Source organism: Artemia franciscana, chromosome 4 (genome assembly GCF_032884065.1).
Source record: "Artemia franciscana chromosome 4, ASM3288406v1, whole genome shotgun sequence".
Taxonomy (NCBI): Eukaryota; Metazoa; Arthropoda; class Branchiopoda; order Anostraca; family Artemiidae; genus Artemia; species Artemia franciscana.
The window spans coordinates 32489644-32514021 of NC_088866.1; the positions used below are offsets into that span (position 1 = coordinate 32489644).

Consider the following 24378-nt stretch of genomic DNA (forward strand, 5'->3'; position numbering starts at 1 on the left):
GGGAAGGTACTACTACAGCTTCTCCTACACTTACACCAAACTTGAAAAGCCTATACCCATGAATAAATTTTTAGCCATCAGGACCTTTCACGTTCCTGAACGGCTGGATCAGTAAGTAATAAACTTACCTAATTCTATCGTTCAAACGATACTTTTTTAGAATGTCGGCCTATGAAGCTGACTGCCCGTTGCAGGGTCTGAAAGCTTGAGATATATTTCATATGATATGAGCTCATGCAGAGATATTTGTCCTTTGCGAGAAGTCTCGCGGAAGTCTAATGGTTATTAAGCAGAACATGCCTCCTAGGAGAGGCAAGTGTCTTAAGCCCAACGAAGGTACTTTCGACGTATCAATATCATGGGCGTGAATTCACGAAGATATGGGGGTGGGGGCAAAATGCGTTTTATATATTCTAGAAGGGGGTAATTTTGCCATTTTTTCAGTGAAAATACCAAAAACAAGAATTTTCAATGAAAATACCAGAAAAGGTATTTTTCAAAAACCTGGGAAAAGGGGAAATAAAATCTAGGATTGGTCTGCCCCCATCCCCAAATAACGCCATTGACCCAATCCAGGGAAACCGGCTCTTTGACTTGCATCCATATATGTTTTTTCAGTAGAATGATTTCCTTTCCATATTGAAAAACAAACAAGTCAAAACTTAATAGCAAAAAAAAACTTTTTATATTCAAGTAAGAAGTAGTTAAAACCCAAAAGAGCACAATGGTCGATAGTTATACAGGGTTGCCGCTCTCCCCCCGAAATATCATGGGATGTTATTTGAACTTTGATTTGATCACCGCCACTCCCTTCCAATGTTTGGTAATTTCTGTTCGTTTCGAGTTTTGATCGTACTTTACCCTAATATACAAAAAGAAAATTGTTTTCTATCTGTTTGACATGTTTATGTAATTTCATTGACCTCAACAGCATATACAGAATATCTGATTCATCTGGTTAGTTTTCTTTGTTCACCAATAGTGTATAAGCGTTTGGAGTTGAATCATGAAATATCATGGGATGTTATTTGAACTTTGATTTGATCACCGCCACTCCTTTCCAATGTTTGGTAATTTCTGTTCGTTTCGAGTTTTGATCGTACTTTACCCTAATATACAAAAATAAAATTGTTTTCTATCTGTTTGACATGTTTATGTAATTTCATTGACCTCAACAGCATATACAGAATATCTGATTCATCTGGTTAGTTTTCTTTGTTCACCAATAGTGTATAAGCGTTTGGAGTTGAATCAAGCTAAATCAATGTAATATTGCAAGTAAAATCTATTCAAGTATTCAAAGTGCCTCTGGAGGTGGTTAGTGTGGGTGGATCGCTTAAGCCACTAGCTATTAAGTCAGACTTTTGAAGAAAAGTTTTGTACTTCCTCGTATTTATATGTTGTGGTGTATACCCACAACTTTGATATTGAAACTAAAATTTCCATAAGCCAGCGTAACGTTAGCCGGTATTAAATTGAACCAACTCCGACTGAATAAACGTTAAAATATAAAATATAACTATCAATACCTAAATCTTGCGTTATTTATTATAGCTTTTAAGGCCTGTTAGTTTTATAAAAGAGCTAGAAGTTAGGGTTGTCGGATAACAGGCATATGGAGGGCATACCAAGTCAACGGCTCTGTCAACCTGGTAACCTATCAACATCCATCCTAGATGCACTCGGCATCTCGAGCCTTCCTCCCTTCAATCTGCAACTATAAGTTGTGATGTCGTATGTTTATTTCCAGATAGACTTAGCCAATGACATAATAGGATGTGTATGCTATGCAGCAACATCAATGTTTTCATCAATTTATATGTTCTATTTATCTAGAATATGAGGTTAACTTATTATTTAAGACAAATTTTATTTATCTAGAACTTAAAATAAATTTAGTTATTTTATTTTGTTTAATCAATTTACTTATCTAGTAAAAATAATAGAAAGCACAATATTTGTTTGTAAACAAATTAGTAAATTAGAAAGGATATATCACAAATTAATAAAAATAATAAAGAATCGGAAAAAAATTCATAATATATCAAATCACTCTATCAGACAATGGAGTGATTAGAGTATGACTCACCAAAAATTTGTTTATATGCATTTTTGCTACGTTTTTATGAGTCTTACAAAAATTTCGGGGGTTGGGGCTCAAATACCTTAGCCCCCTGGATACAGCCTTGAGGGGAGATGGTTGATGTCATAATTCTTGCGTGCTTAAATATTAGAAGATTAAGGTTGCGGTAATTCAAAATGGAACTTATATTTTGTTGAGGAAATGGAAAAAATGATATATGTATTTGTTTGTGGTTTTTTCTGTCACTGAAAAGTAGTTGTTCATAAAATATGTGTTTTAGGCATACGATAAAGATGATTTTTATGCGAAAAGCTCCGAATTCCAACTATTTATTTAAGTAAGAAAAGAGGAATGAACGTATTTTGGTAAACTAGTAACTTTTGTGGCACTATTCGCGATTATTCGGAAATTATCACCAAAAGAGCAAAGAGCTCTCCAAAATCTGTCTAAAAATTAACAACTTGTATTTCCTGTTATCGTTCGTTTATTTACAGGCGGTAATTTTCAGAGAGTTTTGAAAAAACGATTTTCTTCGGGAGAAATCTGCAGATGAGGGAAGCGCTACTTCCAAGTATCTTAAAAACTTATTAAAATTAAAGATAAAGATAGAATCTGTAAAATAAGCATGCTATGGTAGAATGGCTGGTACACAAATACAAATTTTTTCAAAAAATTTTGAGATAGTAATTTTGTTCAGCGTAGTTGAATAATGCCTTTTTTATTTTAACTATGGTTTTTAGCAGGCTATTGCAAGAACTTTGACACTTTAGTTGAACTATGCATGAAATGGTATGACTTTTTTCACCAATGCTAATGAAAGTTCGATTATTTTGCCTCCACGTCCAAAAGACTATCAACAAAAAAAAGGAAAAGAAAACGAACAAACTAACCTAAAATAAACAATACGTGTAAAGAGAAGGAGAAAAACATACAAACGATATACAAAAAAATCACATCTTAATAAGGCCCAGTAGGTTAGTCCAACTTTTTATCAAAATGCACTACGCAATAAAGCAGCACAAGCCATAATGTAGGTCTGATAAGGATAAACAGCAAAATGAGATAGTCTATTTATTGAAATTATGTACCTTGATACATGTTTCTTTCTGTATGAAAGTAAGCCGAACATCTGTTAAGTGCTTCTGCATTTTGGTTAAATACTGAATTTAACTTACAGAAGAAAAGATGCTGACTAGCTAGGATAAATTCCTAGACAAATCTAACCTTGCTACAACTGTGAGGTCTCTCCTAGATTGGAAAGGTTTTATTGTTGGTGGCTGCATTGAAAAGCATGAAAGGACTTTCTACTTAAGTAAGTTACTTTGATTTTTATGTTTCTTTTATAAATTGTGCTTAGTCGATGTACTGATTTTTTTTGCATTAGAATTGTAAATTCGAACTGGTAGACTGACAAGAATGGTATGAAATAGAGCTAACTGTTCCTACTAGAAACTGACTGCAGCATTAGGTAACATTGTCCTGATACACCAGTAGACATTTCTTCTGCTTCTCATTCTGCTTAATTCTGCTCATTCTGCAATTCTGTTCATTCAGTGTAAAGTTCCTGTCCACCACTTCCAACGATATCTACAAATACTGAAAGTATAAAATACAATGAGAATCTGTCTGCCTCTCATTCGACAATTCTACTGATCCTGCTCATTCTACTCAAGTTCCTGCTTTCACTACTTCAAATGATACCTACAAATATTGAAAACGCCATGGACAGTGAAAATTTTTCTGTCTCTCATTCTGTAATTCTGCTCATTCTACTTAAAATTCCTGTTTTCACCACTTCCAATGATATCTCCCAATATTGAAAGTACCAAGGACATTGAAAAATTCTTCTCCTTCTCATACTGCTTAATTCTGCTCATTCTGTAATTTTGCTCATCCTGCTCATTCTGCTTAAAGTTCCTGTTTTCATCACTTTCGATGACATTTCCAAATATTTAAAGAACCAAAGATAGTAAAAATTCTTCCGCCTGTCATGCTGCTCATTTCTGTTAATTCTGCATAGAGCTCCTGTTTTCAACATTTCGAACGATATTTCGAAATATTCAAAGTACCAAGGACAGTGAAAATTATTTTTCATCTTTTGGTTCTCACTTCTGCTCATCCAGCTCATTCAACTTAAAATTCCTGTTTTCACTATTTCAACGACATCTTCAAATATTTAAAGTACCAAGGACATTGAATATTCTTCTCACTCTCATACTGCTCAATTCTGCTCATTCTGTAATTTGCTCATCCTTCTCATTCTACTTAAAGTTCCTGTTGTCACCACTTCCAATGACATTTCCGAATATTTAAAGAACCAAAGATAGTAAAAATTCTTCCGCCTGTCATGCTGCTCATTTCTGCTAATTCTGCATAGAGCTCCTGTTTTCAACATTTCGAACGATATTTCGAAATATTCAAAGTACCAAGGATAGTGAAATTTTTTTTTCATCTTTTGGTTCTCAATTCTGCTCATCCAGCTTATTCAACTTAAAATTCCTGTTTTCACTATTTCAACGACATCTTCAGATATTTAAAGTACCAAGGACATTGAATATTCTTCTCACTCTCATACTGCTCAATTCTGCTCATTCTGTAAATTTGCTCATCCTTCTCATTCTGCTTAAAGTTCCTGTTGTCACCACTTCCAATGATATTTCCAAATATTGAAAGAACAAGGACCAGCGAAAATTCTTCTGCCTCTCATGCTGCTCAATTCTGCTCATTCTGTCATTTCATTCATCCTACTCATTCATCTTTCACCATTCCAGTGATGTCTCCAAAGGTTTAAACCACCAAAAATAGTGAAATGAAATCGTATTATTTTAATTGGTTAAATTGTGACATACACAACCATAATTGTCTTTTAACGTTCGCAAAATCAATAAATTCAATTGTTAATAAAAAAAAACTCCGTATATAGATAGGCAATTTTGTTAGTAGCGGGCGCTAAATTTAAAAAAGAGCTGTTGGTGAAAACTGAGCAAAAAACTATTTAGCAGCAAAGAGCATAAGGACCTGCAGTTTTCCATGAGAATATGGTGTAGCTGTCTTAGGAATCAACAGATTGTTAATATTTCAGTTTTTAGGGAAGAAATCCATTGTCAAATTTTACTAATTAGCTTTGTTTGTTTTTCATCACGGTTTAATGTGGCAACACTGATGACAATGTCGTACTGCACTAAAAATTTGGAAAAAAAAATTGAAATCTTAGAAAATCTGTGTTTATAAACAAACCTATGGTTAGTCCGAGAGGAGCTCTCTTTTTCGGCCCCCAGGGGAACCTGATTTTTTTGTTTTGATGTTTTAGGTAGTTCCAGGCCTTTTGTACTTTTAATAAAGACTTCAATCACAAATTTTAGAAGGCAAAAAAATCATCAATAGAATAAAAATTGAAATACGAATTTGGCTCTAAGTTCAATATCTTATCCGAACCTTGCCTATAATATGGAATGTGTTCATTTCACAGCCTGAAGTTGCTCAGAAAGAGGGTTTTTTAGGACAGACAAATTTTAGGTAACCCCCCCCCCCCCCCCCCCTAAAAAAATGTAGCCGTCTCATAAAAACGTAACAAAAATGCATATAAATAAACTTTTGATGGGTTTCTTAAGACTCTTTTTTTACCCTCCTCCTCCCCCCCAAAAAAAAAAAATTAGATACGCTCTTGATGCTCTATAATGCTATTTTATCAGGTTTGGGACGAAGTGAAGTTTACCGCTACCAAAATGGCTCATGGGTTAGACCGTTCTCCTCTGAGGGTTCCTGTAGTGTGGAACTGCCAAGTGAAACCCTTCTTTATGGAGAAATCATATTTGAGTATCGTGGCAGTGGAAAAGGACAGAGAAAACGTCAAAGCTTGTACATCTATGATGCTTTCTATCTTGGCGGAGAATATATTGGAGATAAACATCTGGTTGACAGGTTTGCTTTTATATTTTCTATCCCTATTTAATTATATTATCTAACATTATTTTTATATTATTCTGTTCTTATTTTTATATTGGCTCTTACAGTTTTGCTTTTATATACTTATTTGTAAGTTGTGTGCAAGAATATGAGTAAAAACGTTAGGATAAAGGCCGTTGTAAGCAAATGCATTCATACTATTGATTTGTTATATTTGAAACGAATAGATAAGGTCAATAGCGTGTTTTCCTACATCAAAATTCCGCGAAAAGGACGTAAGTCCACTTTTTTTGTGAAATTTAGTTAACCATATGAACATTGTGAGTAAATGCATATTGTGACAAACAGCTGTTATATTTGAAATGAATAGATACAGCCATTAATGTGTTTCATGACATCGAAATTCCTTGGCGTTTTGCAAAAGGGGCTTAAGTCCACTTCTCGATAATGAGTTAAGCTTATCGATATTGTGAGCATTGTAAGTAAAATCATGTTGTGAGCAAGAGCAAAGTAAAAGGCAGTAGTAGTGTGGATTTGTTGCATTTGGAACGAATAGATAAAGTCTATAGTGCGTTTTTCGACATCAAAATTGTGCACTTTTTTTATGTAGACATCTGATTTTTATCTTTTTTTATATCTCTGTTTAGACAATTATTTATTAATTGACGCATACAAACTAATTAATACAAAAGAAATCAGAAAAATCAAATCACAAAAGTGCAATGTTTAGCTACGGGACAAGAGAGCTGAAACAGATTACATACTAATCAAGAAATTAGTATTAGAATAACAATATGTATGTGTAATAGACCCTATAAAAATAGTATGTTATAATCTCTGTAGGTCAGGTTTTTTTTATGACGCTGGCGAAGACTAGTGTGAGACTCTTAACTTATGAAGAGTGGACTTTTGCAAGATTCGCTGATTTTTAGCGGTACCAGTTTCATTCATTGGCATGTAATTCAAACAGATCACCCTACCGCCTTCTTGTTCTAGTGGATAGCTACTGTTCAATTGTTGCTACCCCTTTGCATTATACCACTATTTGCCCTTGAGATAGAAAAGATCTCACAAGAGACTCAGCAGTTAATGCAGTCTTGTTTTCATTGCGTCTTATATCACCTGTTTTCAAAATGCAGTCATTATACCACTATTTGCCTCTCAGATTGAATGGTTCTCACAAGAGATTCGCATTTAGTGCTGTCTTGTTTTCATTCTGTCTAATACAACCTGTTTTCATATTGCAGTCATTACACCACTATTTTCCTGTCAGATTGAATGGCTCTCACAAGATATTCGCATTTAGTGCTGTCTTGTTTTCATTCCGTCTAATACAACCTGTTTTCATATTGCAGTCGTTACACCACTATTTGCCTTTCAGATTCAATGGTTCTCACAAGATATTCGCATTTAGTGCTGTATTGTTTTCATTGCGTCTTGCTGAATGTCAATTAACAAGCAAAATCCGATTCTGTTTTCTTAAAAAAAAAAATTGTCGAAAATGTGGGTAAACTTGTTTAGAAATAAATTTAGTCTAACTGTTCGAGGATTTTTAATTCAAATTTTTGGCTGATATCAACTTCGTTAGCACATTTTTTTTTGCTAGCCAGGAGGTTTTTTTTGGGAATGAGAATCTTAAAGCCTTAACCTCAGCCAAAATGTTAAGATCTTACAGTTGTTTCTTCATTGACTTGAATTTTGTTTTTCAAAATTTCAAATCACCCCCTCCCAAATTTACGTCATATAACTTACTGCTTTTGTCACAGACAAGTGCTTAGATTTTATTTAGGTCAACTGTGAAAATTGATTTTTTTTTTTTTTAGGAATGAGGGCTCTCTAGCTCTCCACCCAACCCAAATTTTTAGATCTCACTTTTGTTCCAACATGGCCTTCAATTTTTTTTTCGGTGATTCCCCCTCCCCCCCCAAAAAAACTATCTGAAATAAATTACTATTTTTGTCACTGACAGTGCTTGAAAGTTGATTAAGTGGGCTGTAAGTATTGATTTCTTTTTCTTTTCTGGGGGGCGGGGGAGGTGAATTCCAAATTAACGAATGAACAGAAGAGATAGGTTTATGCGACTGTATATTTATGGTATTCCTCATGTCAGAAAAAGCTGTAAACGTTTGTTTATTATTTGGAACGTTGGTTTATATCCTCTATTTGTAATCCAGATTTGTTTTTGTTTCATTTTGTTTTTGTTTTTTCGAAAAAACACTTCTTAGGTAGACAAATTAAGAGATCCCAAAAATCAGCATTACGTCTAAAACTGATGCCATCTACTTTTGCAATTTCATTATGTTTGTGATTTCGACAGAGTAGAATTTTGAGTTATTAGAAAATTTGCTTTTTGCATGTCAGAATAATGTCCAAGAATGTCCGCTTTTCGTTTTTCTTCTGTTTTAGGTACTCTTTATGTCAGAAATTTGCCAAAGCTGTGAATAAACCATCCAGAAATGACCTAATTGCCGTCAGAGTGCACAAAATGTACGATACTGAACACATATCACTGCTGTTTAAAAAGTCAGTATACAAATTTCAGTATAACTTTTTAATTACCTTTTTTAATTACCATGCTGACTGTATTGGCAGGCGATACAGTCAGCATGAGTCTCCTTTATCCTTTAAATTTGTGTCAATACATCACCTGTTTCAATCTATTTCTACTGTTCTATCTCTTTCTATGCATTTCTATCTATTTCTACTGCTACTACTAATACGACACTACTAATGCTACTACAACCATTACCACTGTGATACTAGTACAATTGAGGCAAAGTATACAAATTTGAAAATTTGAGATAATATTGAGAAAACATTTGAACTAAATCATGAGACACTATATGCATGCAAATTGTCAAAAATGCATATCTGAAGAATGGATTTGAGTAGCAAGTTTTAATTTTCTTAGAATGCTTAAAAGGGGTGATCAATTGACCAAAAGAAAATATATGCACGCTACTATCACCAAAACTGTTGCTACTACTACTGCTACTCCAATTGCTACTTCTTTTGCAGCTTCTTGTAAAGCTAAGAGTCTTAAGATGAAAATTTCAGGAAGTTCTGAGGCCGAAGTTGAACTACATTAGAACTATGGTTATAGTGGTCATAAGAAGGACATATCGGCAATGTTCTATGAACAGCTAATAGTATTAAAGTAAAACTTCCAGAGCTTGTTGAGAAGGATGTCTAGCTGACCAAAAGCCAACATGTTAATGCTTCTGCTGCTACTAGTATCAAGGTGAAATTTTTAAGAAATATTGAGGAAGAAAATTGAACTGAACCACACAACGCAGTATGCATGCAAATTGTTAAAACGGCAAAATAGAAACATTTTAGAGAGCAGTTTGGTGTGAGAAGTTAGAACTTACAGAGTTTGTCATGGAGGATATTGAACTAATTTCAGAAAATACTTATACAGATTTGAAATAAATAAAAACGAACTCTGAGCATGTAGATTGTCAAAAGGGTGACACAACAATACCTCAGGAACGACTTACATTAGTAAGTTGGATCTTTCAGGGTTAGCTGTTGCAGATTTTGAACTAAGAGCAAATAAATTAATGTATACAATCAATACAATCATTATGATTGCTGTAACTAATGATGATATGGATATCATTCTACTTATAAAGCATCTTTATTCTACATGCCTGGCTCGTGGAGTTGAACTCGACGAGGAACAGTGGTTTGATGCATTCGTAGAATCGGCACTGTCCATAATGCCTTCTGTAATGCGAATACTCTTCACACAGATTCTTGTATTTGGAAATCTTGCAGATCCAAGAGGTCTTTGGTAAAGATTCAAAAATCAGTCCGCAGAGTATTTCATTCGGGATACGTGACGAATTAATTTATCTGAAGATCCTGACGGAAAGCGTGCTTATCGCATTATTGCATCCAAGTTAAATATGATGTCAATAGAGGGTCGAAATTTTAGTTTATGGGTAGAATTATATGGCATGGACAACATTTAGACCAATAAAAATTACCAAAACATGGAATTTCGAAATTCTATTTTATCAGCTGCTGCTGGAGACAGTATGTATCGGATCCTGCAATGAAAACAGATTCAAATTTTAGACAATATTTTACAGACTGTCATTGATTCTCTTTTGTTTTTTTCATAAAAAAGTATACGTTAATAAACAAATAACATAAATTATTAAAAAAAAACTTTTCTAGAAAATAAGCTTTTCAAAGAAAAGTAAAGAGCTATAAAACTAAAGGACTGACACCACAAATGCCTTCTGAAGACCAAAAATTTAATCGCAATTTACTGTACAAAAACAAATGAAAATGGATTGACAGTTTAATATACATATACTGATAGTACCAAGAGTACGGCGGCTTTGCTACTGGGCCCTGACACTCAAAACACGACAGGCTTCTGTATGTGGTTTCTCATTGTCATTTGTCTTCTAACCACAGCCTCTTCTGGATGTCAGGGCGTCACCATAGGTTTGATGGTAAAATAAGGCGTCACCTGGGGAAAACAGAAATTGTTTCATAAAGTTTTGACCTGTTTAGATCATTTTTGTGACCTGAAATGTCAATATGTAACCAATTTAAAGGAAAAATCGATAAACATATACATAAATAATTATTAATCATTTATTTAAATAGGAAAATAAACATAATTCTAATAAGAAGAAGTTTTTTTGGCTGTTGTCAGGACCTCCTTCCACAATTCATAATATGTTCATCGGTTGTTTTTCAGGAAGTAGCAGAAGTTTTAAGGTACATTGTTTTTTCACACAAGAAAATGCCACGTATACCAAAATTGAAAACAAGAGAACTAAATTCAACGCCTACAAATTCAAAAATTTGTCCCCGCGACTTATGCATAGTCATGGCATATGCGGGTCAAAGTGGAAGTTGATGTCATTGAACAATACATCCAACTTTAACTTTATTAGATTAGACTGTAACTCGAGAAATTCAAACTTCGTTTCCTGATTTCTCTCCAGTAATTAAATTTGCCTTAATTATGTTGTTACATAATTCAGTTATAATAAGGCGGGTCCCATTGCACATCTCTTTTGTATTATCTAAAATGATGGAATGAACAAACTGAGCCACTGAAAAAGAGCTCTAAATTTTAAGAAATCATTAAAAGAAGAAAAAAAATCAATATTTATCAAATTTAAAAGATCAAATATCCAAAGAAGAAACAAGTCCAAGTTGGGAATATTAAATATACTGCTGAATAAGTGAACACTCTTATCTTTACAAAAAAAGCAAACACTTTGCAATTAAAATAGATGTGGAGCCTTAGAAAGTGTTGTAAGAACCTTCATAAAAAAACCACGCTAACTTTGGTAGAAAAAATCTTATTTAAAAAAAGGAAAAAATGGGCATGTTTAGCTTGGCTGTTCGAGACTTGGCTAGGTAAAATTTTTTAGCAATCATTCCCAGGAATAAAGGAATAGTAATTTTTCACAGAAGAGGGAAGACAGCTGTAGAGGACCCAATAAGAGGGCAAAAAAGGAGCTTTTCAGTTGCTGATTTGAAACTGACACCCACAAGTGTCAGGATTTGCAGATGGGTTGAAGTAGAAAACCATTCAGGTGCAATTTGTCTCGACAGTTTATTTGAATTATAAGTTTCAGAATTATACTATAGATTTAAGAGAATTCTTGTTTTTGATTGACAGGGTTTAGGAGGCCACGAAATGACCAGTAAACAGTTTGAATTTTGTCAGTTGAAGACACCCTAAAGACCCCAAGCCACGAGGACCCTCATATAAAACCAGACTGGGCTTACTCCCTCCCCCAACAACAAAAAATGAAAGAACGGCTGGAAACAAAGTATTTTCCTAATCGATCTCTTTTTACTGTTTCTTCTTACAGTTAAGGATGGATAGTTCTATTAGAAATCAACCTACAGCGGATGGAACATCAATTGTTCGTGAAATCCTTGCCAGTGAAAAAATCTTAGAGGTAAGCTGCTTTTTCTGCCAATTATTTTTTTGCGGATCCTTTTTAATAACTGGCAAATTATTGGTTTCTTCAATTTATTACTTTTTAACATTGTTTTCGTGTTATTCTAGTGACGATTCTGCCTGCCTTTCCACTTTTTTCCTTATTCTATTGTAATTTTTGAGCTATCTAAATTATGCAATAGAATAATTATTGTGTTAGTTTTAGTTTTAAGTCACATTTCCGTTTGGATTTCAATGTGATGATTTGCTGCTGTTTCTTGTTCTATGTCCTTTTCTTTTACTTTTCTAAGTCATGTGTCATCTTTTGTAATTTTGAACGCGTCACTAACACTAAAAATTAATTCATCCTTTCTGTTTATCGGTCACAGACGAGTTAAGAATTCTCTTTCTTGAATCTATTGTAGTTTTGCAATTCAAACTTCAGATTTTATTGTGTAGCATTTTCGTTTGCAAATCAATATGATCTTCGCTGTTTTTTGTTCAATGCCTTTTTCTCTAGCTGTTCAGAGTGATTTTTGCTGTTCCTTGTTCCATGCCTTCTTCTTTATTTTTTCAAATTGTTTTACCCTCTTGTGTAATTTTGCATTCGTCATAGATGCTAAAACCGATGCGACCACTCACAGGGGAAACATGATTTGAATTATGCTGTTGAAATTTACATAAACATAAGTTCACTCAGTTTTTCGTCGTCGCTAACGTCACACGAGTTTTTTCCCCAAAATTAGGGTTCTAACCGACTTATTTCAAACTCGTGACCTAAGTGGTTTTTATGGTATTTGTTATTTACCAAGTGACATATAGCGATCGCAATTTCTGTCGGTCTGTAGTTCTGTCTGTCCTGGTTTTGCTAGTTATGGCTCTTCCATATAAGCTAGGATGATGAAATTTGGCAGGCGTATCAGGGACCAGACCAAATTAAATTAAAAATATGCGTTTCCCCGATTCCACAATTTAGGGGAGAGTGGGAGGACGGTTAATTCGGAAAAATTAGAAAAAAAGGTATTTTTAACTTACGAACCGGTGATCGGATCTTAATGAGATTTGATATTTAGAAGGATATCGTGTCTCAGAAATCTTATTTTAAATTCTGACAGGATCCCATGACATTGGGGGAGTTGGAGGGGGAAATCTGAAATCATGGAAAACACTTTGAGTGGGGAGATCTGGATGAACTTGGTAGGAAAAATAAGCACAAGTCCTATATACGTGATTAAAAACCAGAACGGATCCGCTCTCTTTGGGAGATTTGCGGGGGGGGGGGGCTAATTCAGAAAATATAGAAAAAAGTGAGGTATTTTTAAGTTATGAAGGAATGATCAGATCCTAATGAAATTTTATATTTAGAAGGACCTCGTAACTCAGGCCTCTCATTTTAAATCCCGATTTGATCCAGTGTCGTTGGGGGGAGTTGGGGGGGGGGGACTGGAAATCTTGGGAAACGCTTAGAGGGGACAAATCGGGAGGAAACTTGGTGGTGGTGGGAAGAATAGGCACAAGTCCTAGACACGTGATCGACAAGACCGGACCAGATCCACTCTCCATGGGGGAGTTGGGGGGTACATAATTCGGTAATTCAGAAAATTAGAAAAAGTGAGGTATTTTCAACTTCCGAACGGGATATCCGATCTTAATGAAATTTGATAATCAGAAGGACTTTGTGTATCAGAGCTGTTATTTTAAATCTCGACCGGATCTGGTGACATTAGAAAGAATTGGAGGAGGAAACCGGAAATCTTGGAAAACAGTTAGAGTTGGAAGATCGTGATGAAACTTGGTGGGAAGAAGTTCTTGGCTCTTCCGGCCTCATCACAAGTGCCATATAAGCTCTTGGCTCTTGTTTTCGGGTAAGAAAATCCCTGGGCGCCTATATATAGGCTATTTATACCCAAGTCAGTATTGTGTCTCAGTGCTTGATTAAAATAAAAACAATTTGTAAACTTGAATCAAATGTGTCCAGATCGTCTCGACTATGTATTTGTTACTATAGACTAAATGTAAGAATAAAAAAGACCAAGATCATCAAGTATTAGAGGGGATTTTCAAATTTGTTAATCTTAACTAGAGGTTTTGTGTGCTTTAAGACTGATCAAAATCTGCACTGAAAAGAATTAACTAATCTTTTTTGAATTTGTCAATTCCGACTATATCGAGGCTTTTTTCACCAATGGACTCAGTCCAAAACGTTAGCTTATTCTGAAAAACTGCAATTCCACAATTTACTTTAAAGAGACAGAAAATGCATTAATACATCTTAAAGTTAGTATTTTTCTTGATTTTACACCTTAAATTATACAATTTAAAAAAGTAGTCTTCTTTTCTGAAAACGGGACTAAAATGCAACTGTGGCAACTGTTTAAAACTCTAATTGTTGTCTGATTAATCTTTTATTTTTACACAAAGATTCAGCTGACTGGTTTACAGGTTTGTTAATATCGTTGTGAACTTGTTTAGAAATAAAAATTCTTTTATTCCTCTTGATGGCCTCACAAAGACCAGATTGACCACTTTGGTATTGGTAAGAAGTGGCAGACGTCGTTATGTGATGTGCGCGCGTTTAGATGTGATGACTTCTTATCTGACCATAGCCTGATGGCTGTAAAAATCAGAGTAAAGTTGTCAGCCCAAAGAAAAGCAAGGACAGCTAGGCAATGGCCCTATGACTGCGAGAAACTGAGATACTTAGAAATTCGGTCACAGTTGGTGTTAAAACTGACCAACAGATTTGAAACCCTGGGTCCGATGTTAGATGAAAGTCCAGATACAGCTCGAACTGCTATCAGAAAAGCCTACAATAATACTGCCTACGAAACACTCGGTAGAAAAAAGTCGCCAAAGGATGAATGGATCTCCATCGAATCGTGGAATCTGATCAGGAAGAGGACTAGCAAAATGAAATCTCTCAACACTCTTTCCTCTGATGCGAGACACCCTGTTGGATTAGAGTATTGCTATGCTTGATAAGGCTATGAAGAAGAGTGTCCGTGCTGATTAACGCCGTTGCCTTGAACAGAAAGCTCAGAAGGCTGAATAAGCTGCTAGACGGTCAGTGTATTGCAACACCAATGAGATAGTTAAAAAATGTCCAATTGACAGATGCACCCGTCAAAGAAGAATTTGGACGACTTCTTACTAACCCTGATAAAGTGAACGAAGCCTGGGTGACGCATTTCAAAAAGTTGTTAAATAGACCACCACCTGCAAGAAATACAGATATACCACACACCCCATTTCTAAGTCTATCCGTTGATATTAAAGAACCCTCAAGTGGGGAGATATTAAAGACAGCTAAGAATCTGACGTCTGGAAAGTCCCCTTTGAAAGACCGAATTGCTGAAATAATTAAATGCTCAGTAGCTGCATGTATAACTGTATAGGTTACGTTTCCTCTATAATTTGGAGAACAGAAGTAGTTCCTAAGGATTGGACCAAAATTAATCTTGTCAAAATATTAAAAAAAGGCGTTACTTCAAAGGGGTAAAACTGCACAGGTATCAGCCTCTTATCCATACCTAGCAAACTATTGGCGACTATACTCCTTTATAATATCCAACCAACGTTGAACGAACATCCCCGAGAGGAGCAGCATGGATTTCAGACAAGCTGATCATGCACTGATCTTGTATTTACTTTTAGAATGCTGCTAGAAAAAGCGAATGAATGACGCAATAAATTTTGGTAGTTCTTTATAGACTTCAGGAAAGCTTTGGACTCGGCAGATTTTCAAATACTTTGGGCGGTTCTCCAATACTGCGGTATTCCTGATAAGCTCACTCGAATCATGAAGTTTTCTACAAAGACACAGAATGCTGCGTGAAGACAAGTGACGGGATTAACCGTTATTTTTTTTACCAAGATAGTTGTGAAACAGGGTTGTGTGATATGACCACTGTTGTTTATTCTTATCGGTGATTATATTATCTGGACCTGCGACGGACATGGAGTCCAGTTGGATAATAAAAGATTCGGAGATTTTGATTTCGCTTACTATATCAGCTTCCTAGAGTCCTTCAAAAAAAAGCTCTAGCATTGCCTTAATCAAGTCAGGGACGCTGCCAAACCTTTTGGCCTTAAGATGAATGCCGAAAAAAAAAGTATGGCAAACGCTGGATCTCCACTCGACATACGATGCAATAACCAGAAGAAGTGCTTAGGTCCCATTCATAAATCAGGATCGTGTCAGCGAGAAGTAATAATGGTAAATAATAATTTATTTCTTACCCACTTACAAAAGGGAAAAAGTGGAGTACAAGGAGAAAATTAAAGATTTAAAGGCGAATAAGATTATTGTTAGGACCAAGACGGATTGGCGCTTTGTCAATTAATCTTGAACTTAGTTTTTCCACTGAGAGAAAAATATCCGAGAAAAATGAAAAATATTTGTGGCTGATAATTACTAATTAACCTTCGGTTCCAAAATGATCGTTGTATATAAAGTAAGAACTTACAATACCGATAGTAATCCGTCTTGACCCTCTTTACGTCACCTTTATTCAGAAGCATATAAAACCCAGCACAAAATAACACAGAATGGTCGCAAAAACTCGAGTACAGTTTTGTAAGTGCTTGTCCCCCGAAATTTCTACGATTTCCAGCAATTTTAGAATACCCCAGTTTATCTTAAATTGCATATCCCGAATTGTCTGAAAACGAAAAGAAATTAAGGAATTGTAAACAGAAATCCCAAGCCATCAAAAAGAAGTGACTTGTGGTACGGAAAAAGAACTACTATCCAAAGGATGAGGCGAACTAACCCCATTATATATAAGAAATTCACATTTATCTACGTTTAGCAATAATCCAATTCTTGCAAATGCATCAGCGACGGATCGCACAGAACATGCTAAACCGGCCTTAGTTCGCCTAATAAGAAGCAAGTCGTCAGCATAACTAAGTATGACACGTCTGTGAATCCTGTAAAACAAGAACCACTTATACCAGACAAAACATTTTATTGGAAGCATTAAAGATAAGAGGAGAGAGAAATCTCCCCTGTCTAACTTTACACTTGACTGGTATATGTCCGAAAAAATCACCATTTCCTGACTTTTATCTTAAATAAGATTTGTATGCAACTTGTTGCATACACATCTCATATTTAATGTTTCATTGTAAATTATACAGATATGACATAACACGATATATACAATGAAAACAGTAATTATTTCAAAATACGTTGGATTCCAGAAAGATCGATAATACAACCAATTAAAGATAAGAGGAGAGAGAAATCTCCCCTGTCTAACTTTACACTTGACTGGTATATGTCCGAAAAAATCACCATTTCCTGACTTTAATCTTAAATAAGATTTGTATGCAACTTGTTGCATACACATCTCATATTTAATGTTTCATTGTAAATGATACAGATATGACATAACACGATATATACAATGAAAACAGTAATTATTTCAAAATACGTTGGATTCCAGAAAGATCGATAATACAACCAATTTTCTAAATGTATTTATATTATATATATAAAAATAAGTTGTCTATGTGTCTGTCGACTGACGTCATGTTTGTGTGTGTCTGACATCATGTTTGTCGACTGACGTCATTATAAGGATTGAGCTGTATGTCGTCATGAAGTTGTTTGTCGTCTGACGTCATGTTTGTCGACTGACGAAATTACAGACCGGGACACCGGGACACAAATGACGACCGGGACACAGGGAATATAAATGACGACCGGAACACATCATATACCAATTCAAAAACGAATGTATTCAAGCCGAAGTAGCTGAGTTGGTAAAGCGTTATGTTCCAGGTCTGAGAGTTTCCAGGCTCGAACCTTGGCTTTAGCATTAATACAAAAGAAGAAAAAAAACTAGAAAGGGTAAAAACTACAAAAAAACCTAAAAAGAAAATACTTTAAAACTAAAAAAGCTAAAAAACTAAAAAAAAGGTAAAAAACTAAAAACTAAAAAAGGAAAAAAAACGAAAAAAACTAAAAAAAAGGTAAAAACTAAAAAAAAAATAAAAATAAAAAAAACAAAAAATAAAAAAACTAAAAACTGAAAAAGAAAAAAAAAGGAAAAAACTGAAAACTAAAGGAGAAAAAGAAAACTAAAAACCGGGACACAGGGAATATAAGTGACGACCGGGACACTCACAGATAAATTACAGACCGGGACACAAATGACGACCGGGACACAGAGAATATAAATGACGACTGGGACGCTCAAAGAGAAATTACAGACTGGGACACTGGGACACAAGTGACGACCGGGATACTGGGAATATAAATGACGACCGGGACACAGGGACACAACTACAAGGGGGATGCCAGGGGCACAGGGGAATATATAAATGACGACGGGGACACAGGGAATGTTCGATTAGCAATCACCATCAACAAAGCTCAAGGGCAATCATTAGAATAATCAGGTATAGATCTGAATACGGATTGTTTTTCCCATGGACAATTTTATGTTGCATGTTCAAGAGTCGGTATACCTGACAATCTATTTATATGCACAGACAATGGGACATCGAAGAATGTTGTATATTCGCAAGTTTTACGTAGTTAAAAACATATATATATATATATATATATATATATATATATATATATATATATATATATATATATATATATATATATATATATATATATATATATATATATCTTTCTATATTCACAGGTGGGACACAGGGACACAACTACAATGGCGCGTAACGACTTACGCGCGCGGGGGGGGGGGTTGCTTGGGGTGCACAAAGCGCCCCCACCAACTAGGTGTTGGGGTGGCACGAAGCGCCACCCCAACAGCTAGTATTATATAGTTAGATGATCTCAACCCATTTTCAGCTCTTGGCTAGCAATATATTGGCTACATTGTATTGATGACGCAATTTGTTAATAAAATTTTGAACCTTATTTGGAACTTCCAGGTTTGAAAGCATTTTATACCCTAAGTACATTGAAAATCAGGACTGGACAAATCTTATTTCTAGGGTGGGGCATGATGCTCTTAGAAATCATAGAATGTTCCAACATGAGCATCACTAGTGAAAATGAGGGAAGAAGAGAGGAAGTATATTTTAGATGTTAGCTCTTCCCTCTACCCCTCCCCCCCCCCAAAAAAAATGTGACAAACTTAGGGGGTTCCACCCACTTTTCCGTGACTTTCCCATAATCTGCCAGATTCGGCAGATGCACGACCTCCCGTGCTCAAAACTAAATTCCAAATAAATTATGTTATATATTGATGCAAGCTGGAGGTCAAATCCATAAACAAATGTGGTACGATGCTTATTTATGTGTACATTTTTTGTATTTAGGTGGGTTTATCTCTTATAGCCCAATCTAAGTCAATCCCTAGAAAACATAGTAAATCTTTCAGTGTACCTTGTTCACTATCCTCCCAGTTCTATGACCATCCATCTCTATATCCAATGAATCTAATCGCTTTAGCTGGTGCTCATTTGAACTCTGTTCGTGATTGGCCACCCATGCTAGTACCTCAAAAGACTTACTAGAAGTAGGTGCCGATGGTCTCTCTGATGCTAGAGACCTTTCTTCAAAGAGTTCCTTGCTTTTATGATGTTTGGTCAACAATTCATCAACATCAACTTGTTTAAGATCTATGTCAACAAAAGATGAAATCTGACCATCAGCCGATAAGGTCATAGTACCACCCGACGAAACAATTGTATTGCTGATTGGATCTGCTATTTCTTTTGTCGATGAATGAAGCCATATGTCAAACGACGTTTCTCGAAGATGAGCAGGGAAAACATCTACTCGCACTGCCTCATTTGTTGACAAAACACGTTCAGCAGCAGTCTAAGAAAAGAACAGATCTTCCATGATAAAAACTTAACCATTATAATAAATAAATTAATAAATAGCATACGATAAATGTTATCCAATGTCATAATAATATGATATTATAATCAACAAAAAATAAAACAAAAAATATCTGTAAGACTATCATCACACTTTAAAATATATAATTTTAATTAGTAGACGAAAAAAAAGGCCTGTGATCCATGACGAGATTTTTCTTACTTTTTTTGTATAATTTACTATATATGTAGGGTGTATTAGGGGCGTCCTCTTCTTCTGGTACTACGTGGCTGCCACTGAAGGACAACCTTTGGTAGTCGAGTTTTAGGCATGCGAATCACACGACCAACGTATCTCCACTTCCTATATTTGATCACTTTGGTTATCAGTGGCTGAGATGTCTTCTGTCGTATAGTAGCGTTTGTTACTTTTTGGACCAGTGAATATTTAGAATGCGCATTAAAAACATATTTTCAAACGCGAGGAGTTTCTTCTCAAGTATTTGATCTATGTGCCAAGTTTCAAAACCATAGCAAAGCGTTCAGAGGATGTTGCTGTTGAAAAGCCTCAGTTTAAGTTGGAGATATTACATCTGGCTGCGCCAAATTTGAGACAGTCTACTGAAAGATGCATTAGCCTGGCCAATTCTTAGCTTGACTAAGCTAAGAATTTTGAGTCTTCATTTAGTCTTCAAAGTGTGAACGCCTCTTTGGATTTATTGGATTGTATAGTCTGCTTTGGACTTGTATTAATTAAGTGCTGTGAACTTGAATTAACTCAGTGACCGGAACTAATTCAGTTATTTCATAATATTGGCTATGGTGGAACTGGACCTCAATTTAGAATGAAAACTTTTTTTATTTTAAACTTGCATTTTAATTCAGTAGTTTAAACTCAAATTGTTTCAGTGAATTAGATCATTTTTGATTTCATATCATTAAAAAGCGTACTTGGAAAAAGCAAAAGAGGAGAGGGAACCTCCCGCAAGTGACGTATTGTTACCCGTAAATTAATGGGAATAGTTGAAGGGGTCCTTACACTTCCCTTGTTCCTGGGCTCCTTCATTCATTCAATTAGTCAATCGGTGCAAGGAAAATGGACTGTGATATTGAACCTTCGGAATGTTTAGTTGTTTCCCCCGTTCTGAACTTTCTTCAGTATAGCTTGGAGAGAGGAGTAGAAGATGCAGTTATTTTGAAATCAGCTGTTGAATTTTTTCAGCTGGCTGATATTACGAAGGGGAAGAAGCTACTGTGGAAAAGCCGCCAATTATGGATACTTGTCCTAGACGACCAGGACCAAATGCTCTAATGAATCACCTGAAGGACATGCTTGATTAGTTTCAGAAAATGAAAACTGAGCCTTTTCCTATCATTCCTGTTTTCGTGAAACGTTCACCCACAGAGGTTCCGTGTTTGCCTGGAGTAACCTATTCTAGGCTCTCGGCAAAAATTAATACTCTTCAACAGACCTTGTTACAAATTAAAGATAAGGGGACTGCTTATGATCTCCACTTCCCAGGATTACCAGGGGACGGTGCTGCTTCTATTTCAGTTGTAACGAATCAAGCGACAATTGTTATCACGAAGACACCGCGTGATCTTGACAATCCATCGAAAAGAAAAGCTGTGATTGATAAATTGGCCAATATGAATGTGGTGAGAATATTCGCACCTCTGGAGACAGAATAATAGTGAATATTGATAGCGTTGCGGCAAGCAGCTTTTGCGATTGAGCCCGATCAGTCTTGCGTGGATCGGATGTGAAGGTTCTGGAGAGGCAGTTCTACGGAATCGCAAAAGGGATTGGCGACTCGTTTGATTTATCTCTGTTGAAGAATTGTTCTGGAGTTGCTGAACCACCCAGATTGGAAATTTGCGGTGTGTCGAGATCGCTTTTAGTGATCAAGGGTCTCTTATTTCGGCTCTTAGACAGGGTTTGAGAATTAAATAAGAACTGATCCGTGTCTATGAATTTAAAAAAATCCCGAGATGCTGTAACAAATGCCAGTTTCCTGAACATCTAATTGCTAACTGTCCTAATACCTGCTATAAATGTGCGAGATGTTCTGATCGTCATGATTATTGCAAGGACACCCCATGTACGGATCCGATAAAATGCAAAAACTGTGGTGATGATCATGCAACATTTAGTTTTCGCTGTCCTCGTCTTCAGGCTCTTGTTAATACCATTACAGGGTGCCTTCATAAGTGAACTGTCGCATTATTTCGATGGGCTCATTTAACATTAACTAGACTAAAGACAAAGAGCCAAGCCCTGAGGAAAAGTTGAGCCGTTTTGATGTCCTTCTCCTGCAAGAAAACTTGCTCCCTACCTGCAGCGTGAACTTTTTACGAAGGAATCGTGATCATATTGTGTTTAGTTCTAATAGTAGACAGACTCGGGGTAGGCCTTCTGGTGGCCTCACGTGTTATACCAGACAGACTCTTGTAGATTTATCACCGGTGTGCTATCACTCATCCAAGCATTTTCTAGCTCTAAGACTTGGTGACTCTGTCCTAATTAATGCTTACCTGCCGCATGATAAGAAGTCGGTACAGTCGTTTTCGAGTTTTGCCAAGTCTTGGGATAAGCTACAAGGTCCAACTGGTGGAACTAAATCTCTTAGGTATTCATGGCTTCTTGCCGGTGATCTAAATTACAACATTCACATATCATCCACTCGATCTGAGACCCTGCTAAATGCTCTACCAGCTGCGAATAGGATTATCAATAAAGATTGCAGCTTCTCTTAAATCCATAATAGTGGAGCAGTTTCAGATTTGGACCATTGTGAGTGTTCACCCCTTCTTCATTCCTCTGATTTTCATGTGAACGATGAGGAAAGAGACTATGACCATCTCACTCTCAATTTAGATCTATCTATTAGCTCTACAATCAGTTTCAATGCACCTCTTAAGCCTAAGAAATGGACTTGCAAACGTGATTGGGATAATGCAAATTGGTCACTCTGTTTTTCGACTCTTGCTTTTCTGCTATCCACTATTTCGATGCCTTATCATCTTTTTGGTGCTGGTTATTTTGTCTGTGACGCTCGTGGTAAGTTAAAACTATTACAAGAAATATCGTTTCTCCAATTAAACAGGCTGAAGCAATAGCTTTTCCGTTGATTAGCGTGCGACTTAACACCCGTGAGACCTTTTGGAAGTATGAACCAGAACTTATGAAAGTGAAGAACCAAGCCAAGTTTTGGTTGAAAATGTGGATTGCTTGCGGTAGGCCTACCAGTGGGCAAGTTTAAGTATCAAGGAGAGAACAAAATCGGCTTATAAGCTTCATCGTCTTGTAGTTCGGTTTTCGGGCGCTGCATAAACAGTGGTAAAATGTGCTGAATGCGTCGAAACTCAAAGAATCTTCTTCTAGTGATATTATTCCAAGATTGTCGTGGATTAAACATTATACGCGCATCTTTATCGCAATTAATTATGATATTCATAGCCGTTTTACTGCTTTAGTGGCGAAGGTTCTTTCTAATAGTGTGAGCCAAAAGACATACAATACCTGTTGATAAATCTAATATTGTAAAATCTCTTCGACGGTTAAAGTCAAATTCTTGTGAGTTTGATGATATTTGTGCGGCTCATCTTGATTCGAGGTCAGCTGAACTTCTATAGCATCTTCAATTATTATTTCAGATGTGCCTTTCAAGATCTATTGTTCCTGATTCATTTTTATGTATAATTCGTACAGGCTGATTACCGGCACCTGTATTCTAAGTAAATCATTTGGGTATGTCCTACTTCAACATATCGATGAACTTCTTAATTATGAGGCTAACTAGTTCGGCTTCAGGTCTGGTCTGAGCTGTCAACATGCTAATCGTGTTTTGGTGCAGCTTATTAAGGAAGCCACTCGGAGTAGTTATAGTCTTCATTTTTGCACCCCCGATATATCTAAAGCATTCGATAGTGTTTGCCATGGTCAAGCTTGGTATGCTCTTAGTCAGCTTGGTGTAAATGCGTCTGATTCTAGTTTTGAAGTTTTAGTATTCAAAATCTTATTTAAGATTAAAGTCAGGAAATGGTGATTTTTTCGGACATATACCAGTCAAGTGTAAAGTTAGACAGGGGAGATTTCTCTCTCCTCTTATCTTTAATGCTTCCAATAAAATGTTTTGTCTGGTATAAGTGGTTCTTGTTTTACAGGATTCACAGACGTGTCATACTTAGTTATGCTGACGACTTGCTTCTTATTAGGCGAACTAAGGCCGGTTTAGCATGTTCTGTGCGATCCGTCGCTGATGCATTTGCAAGAATTGGATTATTGCTAAACGTAGATAAATGTGAATTTCTTATATATAATGGGGTTAGTTCGCCTCATCCTTTGGATAGTAGTTCTTTTTCCGTACCACAAGTCACTTCTTTTTGATGGCTTGGGATTTCTGTTTACAATTCCTTAATTTCTTTTCGCTTTCAGACAATTCGGGATATGCAATTTAAGATAAACTGGGGTATTCTAAAATTGCTGGAAATCGTAGAAATTTCGGGGGACAAGCACTTACAAAACTGTACTCGAGTTTTTGCGACCATTCTGTGTTATTTTGTGCTGGGTTTTATATGCTTCTGAATAAAGGTGACGTAAAGAGGGTCAAGACGGATTACTATCGGTATTGTAAGTTCTTACTTTATATAC

At 35.9% G+C, this 24378-nt stretch overlaps 1 protein-coding gene and 1 long non-coding RNA gene across 2 annotated transcripts in view; one reads left to right on the plus strand and one right to left on the minus strand.

The window, feature by feature from the left end:
* The first annotated feature begins 3239 nt into the window (after window positions 1-3239).
* On the plus strand, window positions 3240-8545 carry LOC136026310 (uncharacterized). Its single transcript, XR_010617260.1, has 3 exons — window positions 3240-3395; window positions 5776-6004; window positions 8396-8545. It is a non-coding gene; the product is annotated as an uncharacterized LOC136026310 (long non-coding RNA).
* Window positions 8546-10237: 1692 nt separating this feature from the next.
* Window positions 10238-24378, minus strand: part of LOC136026311 (uncharacterized) — a 40681-nt gene continuing 26540 nt past the window's right edge. The window contains exons 3-4 of the mRNA XM_065702732.1: window positions 19285-19722; window positions 10238-10475 (exon numbers count right to left, since the gene is read on the minus strand). Coding sequence (XP_065558804.1) covers window positions 10434-10475; window positions 19285-19722 — 480 coding nt within the window. The 3' untranslated portion in view covers window positions 10238-10433. The remainder of the gene's footprint in view (window positions 10476-19284; window positions 19723-24378) is intronic.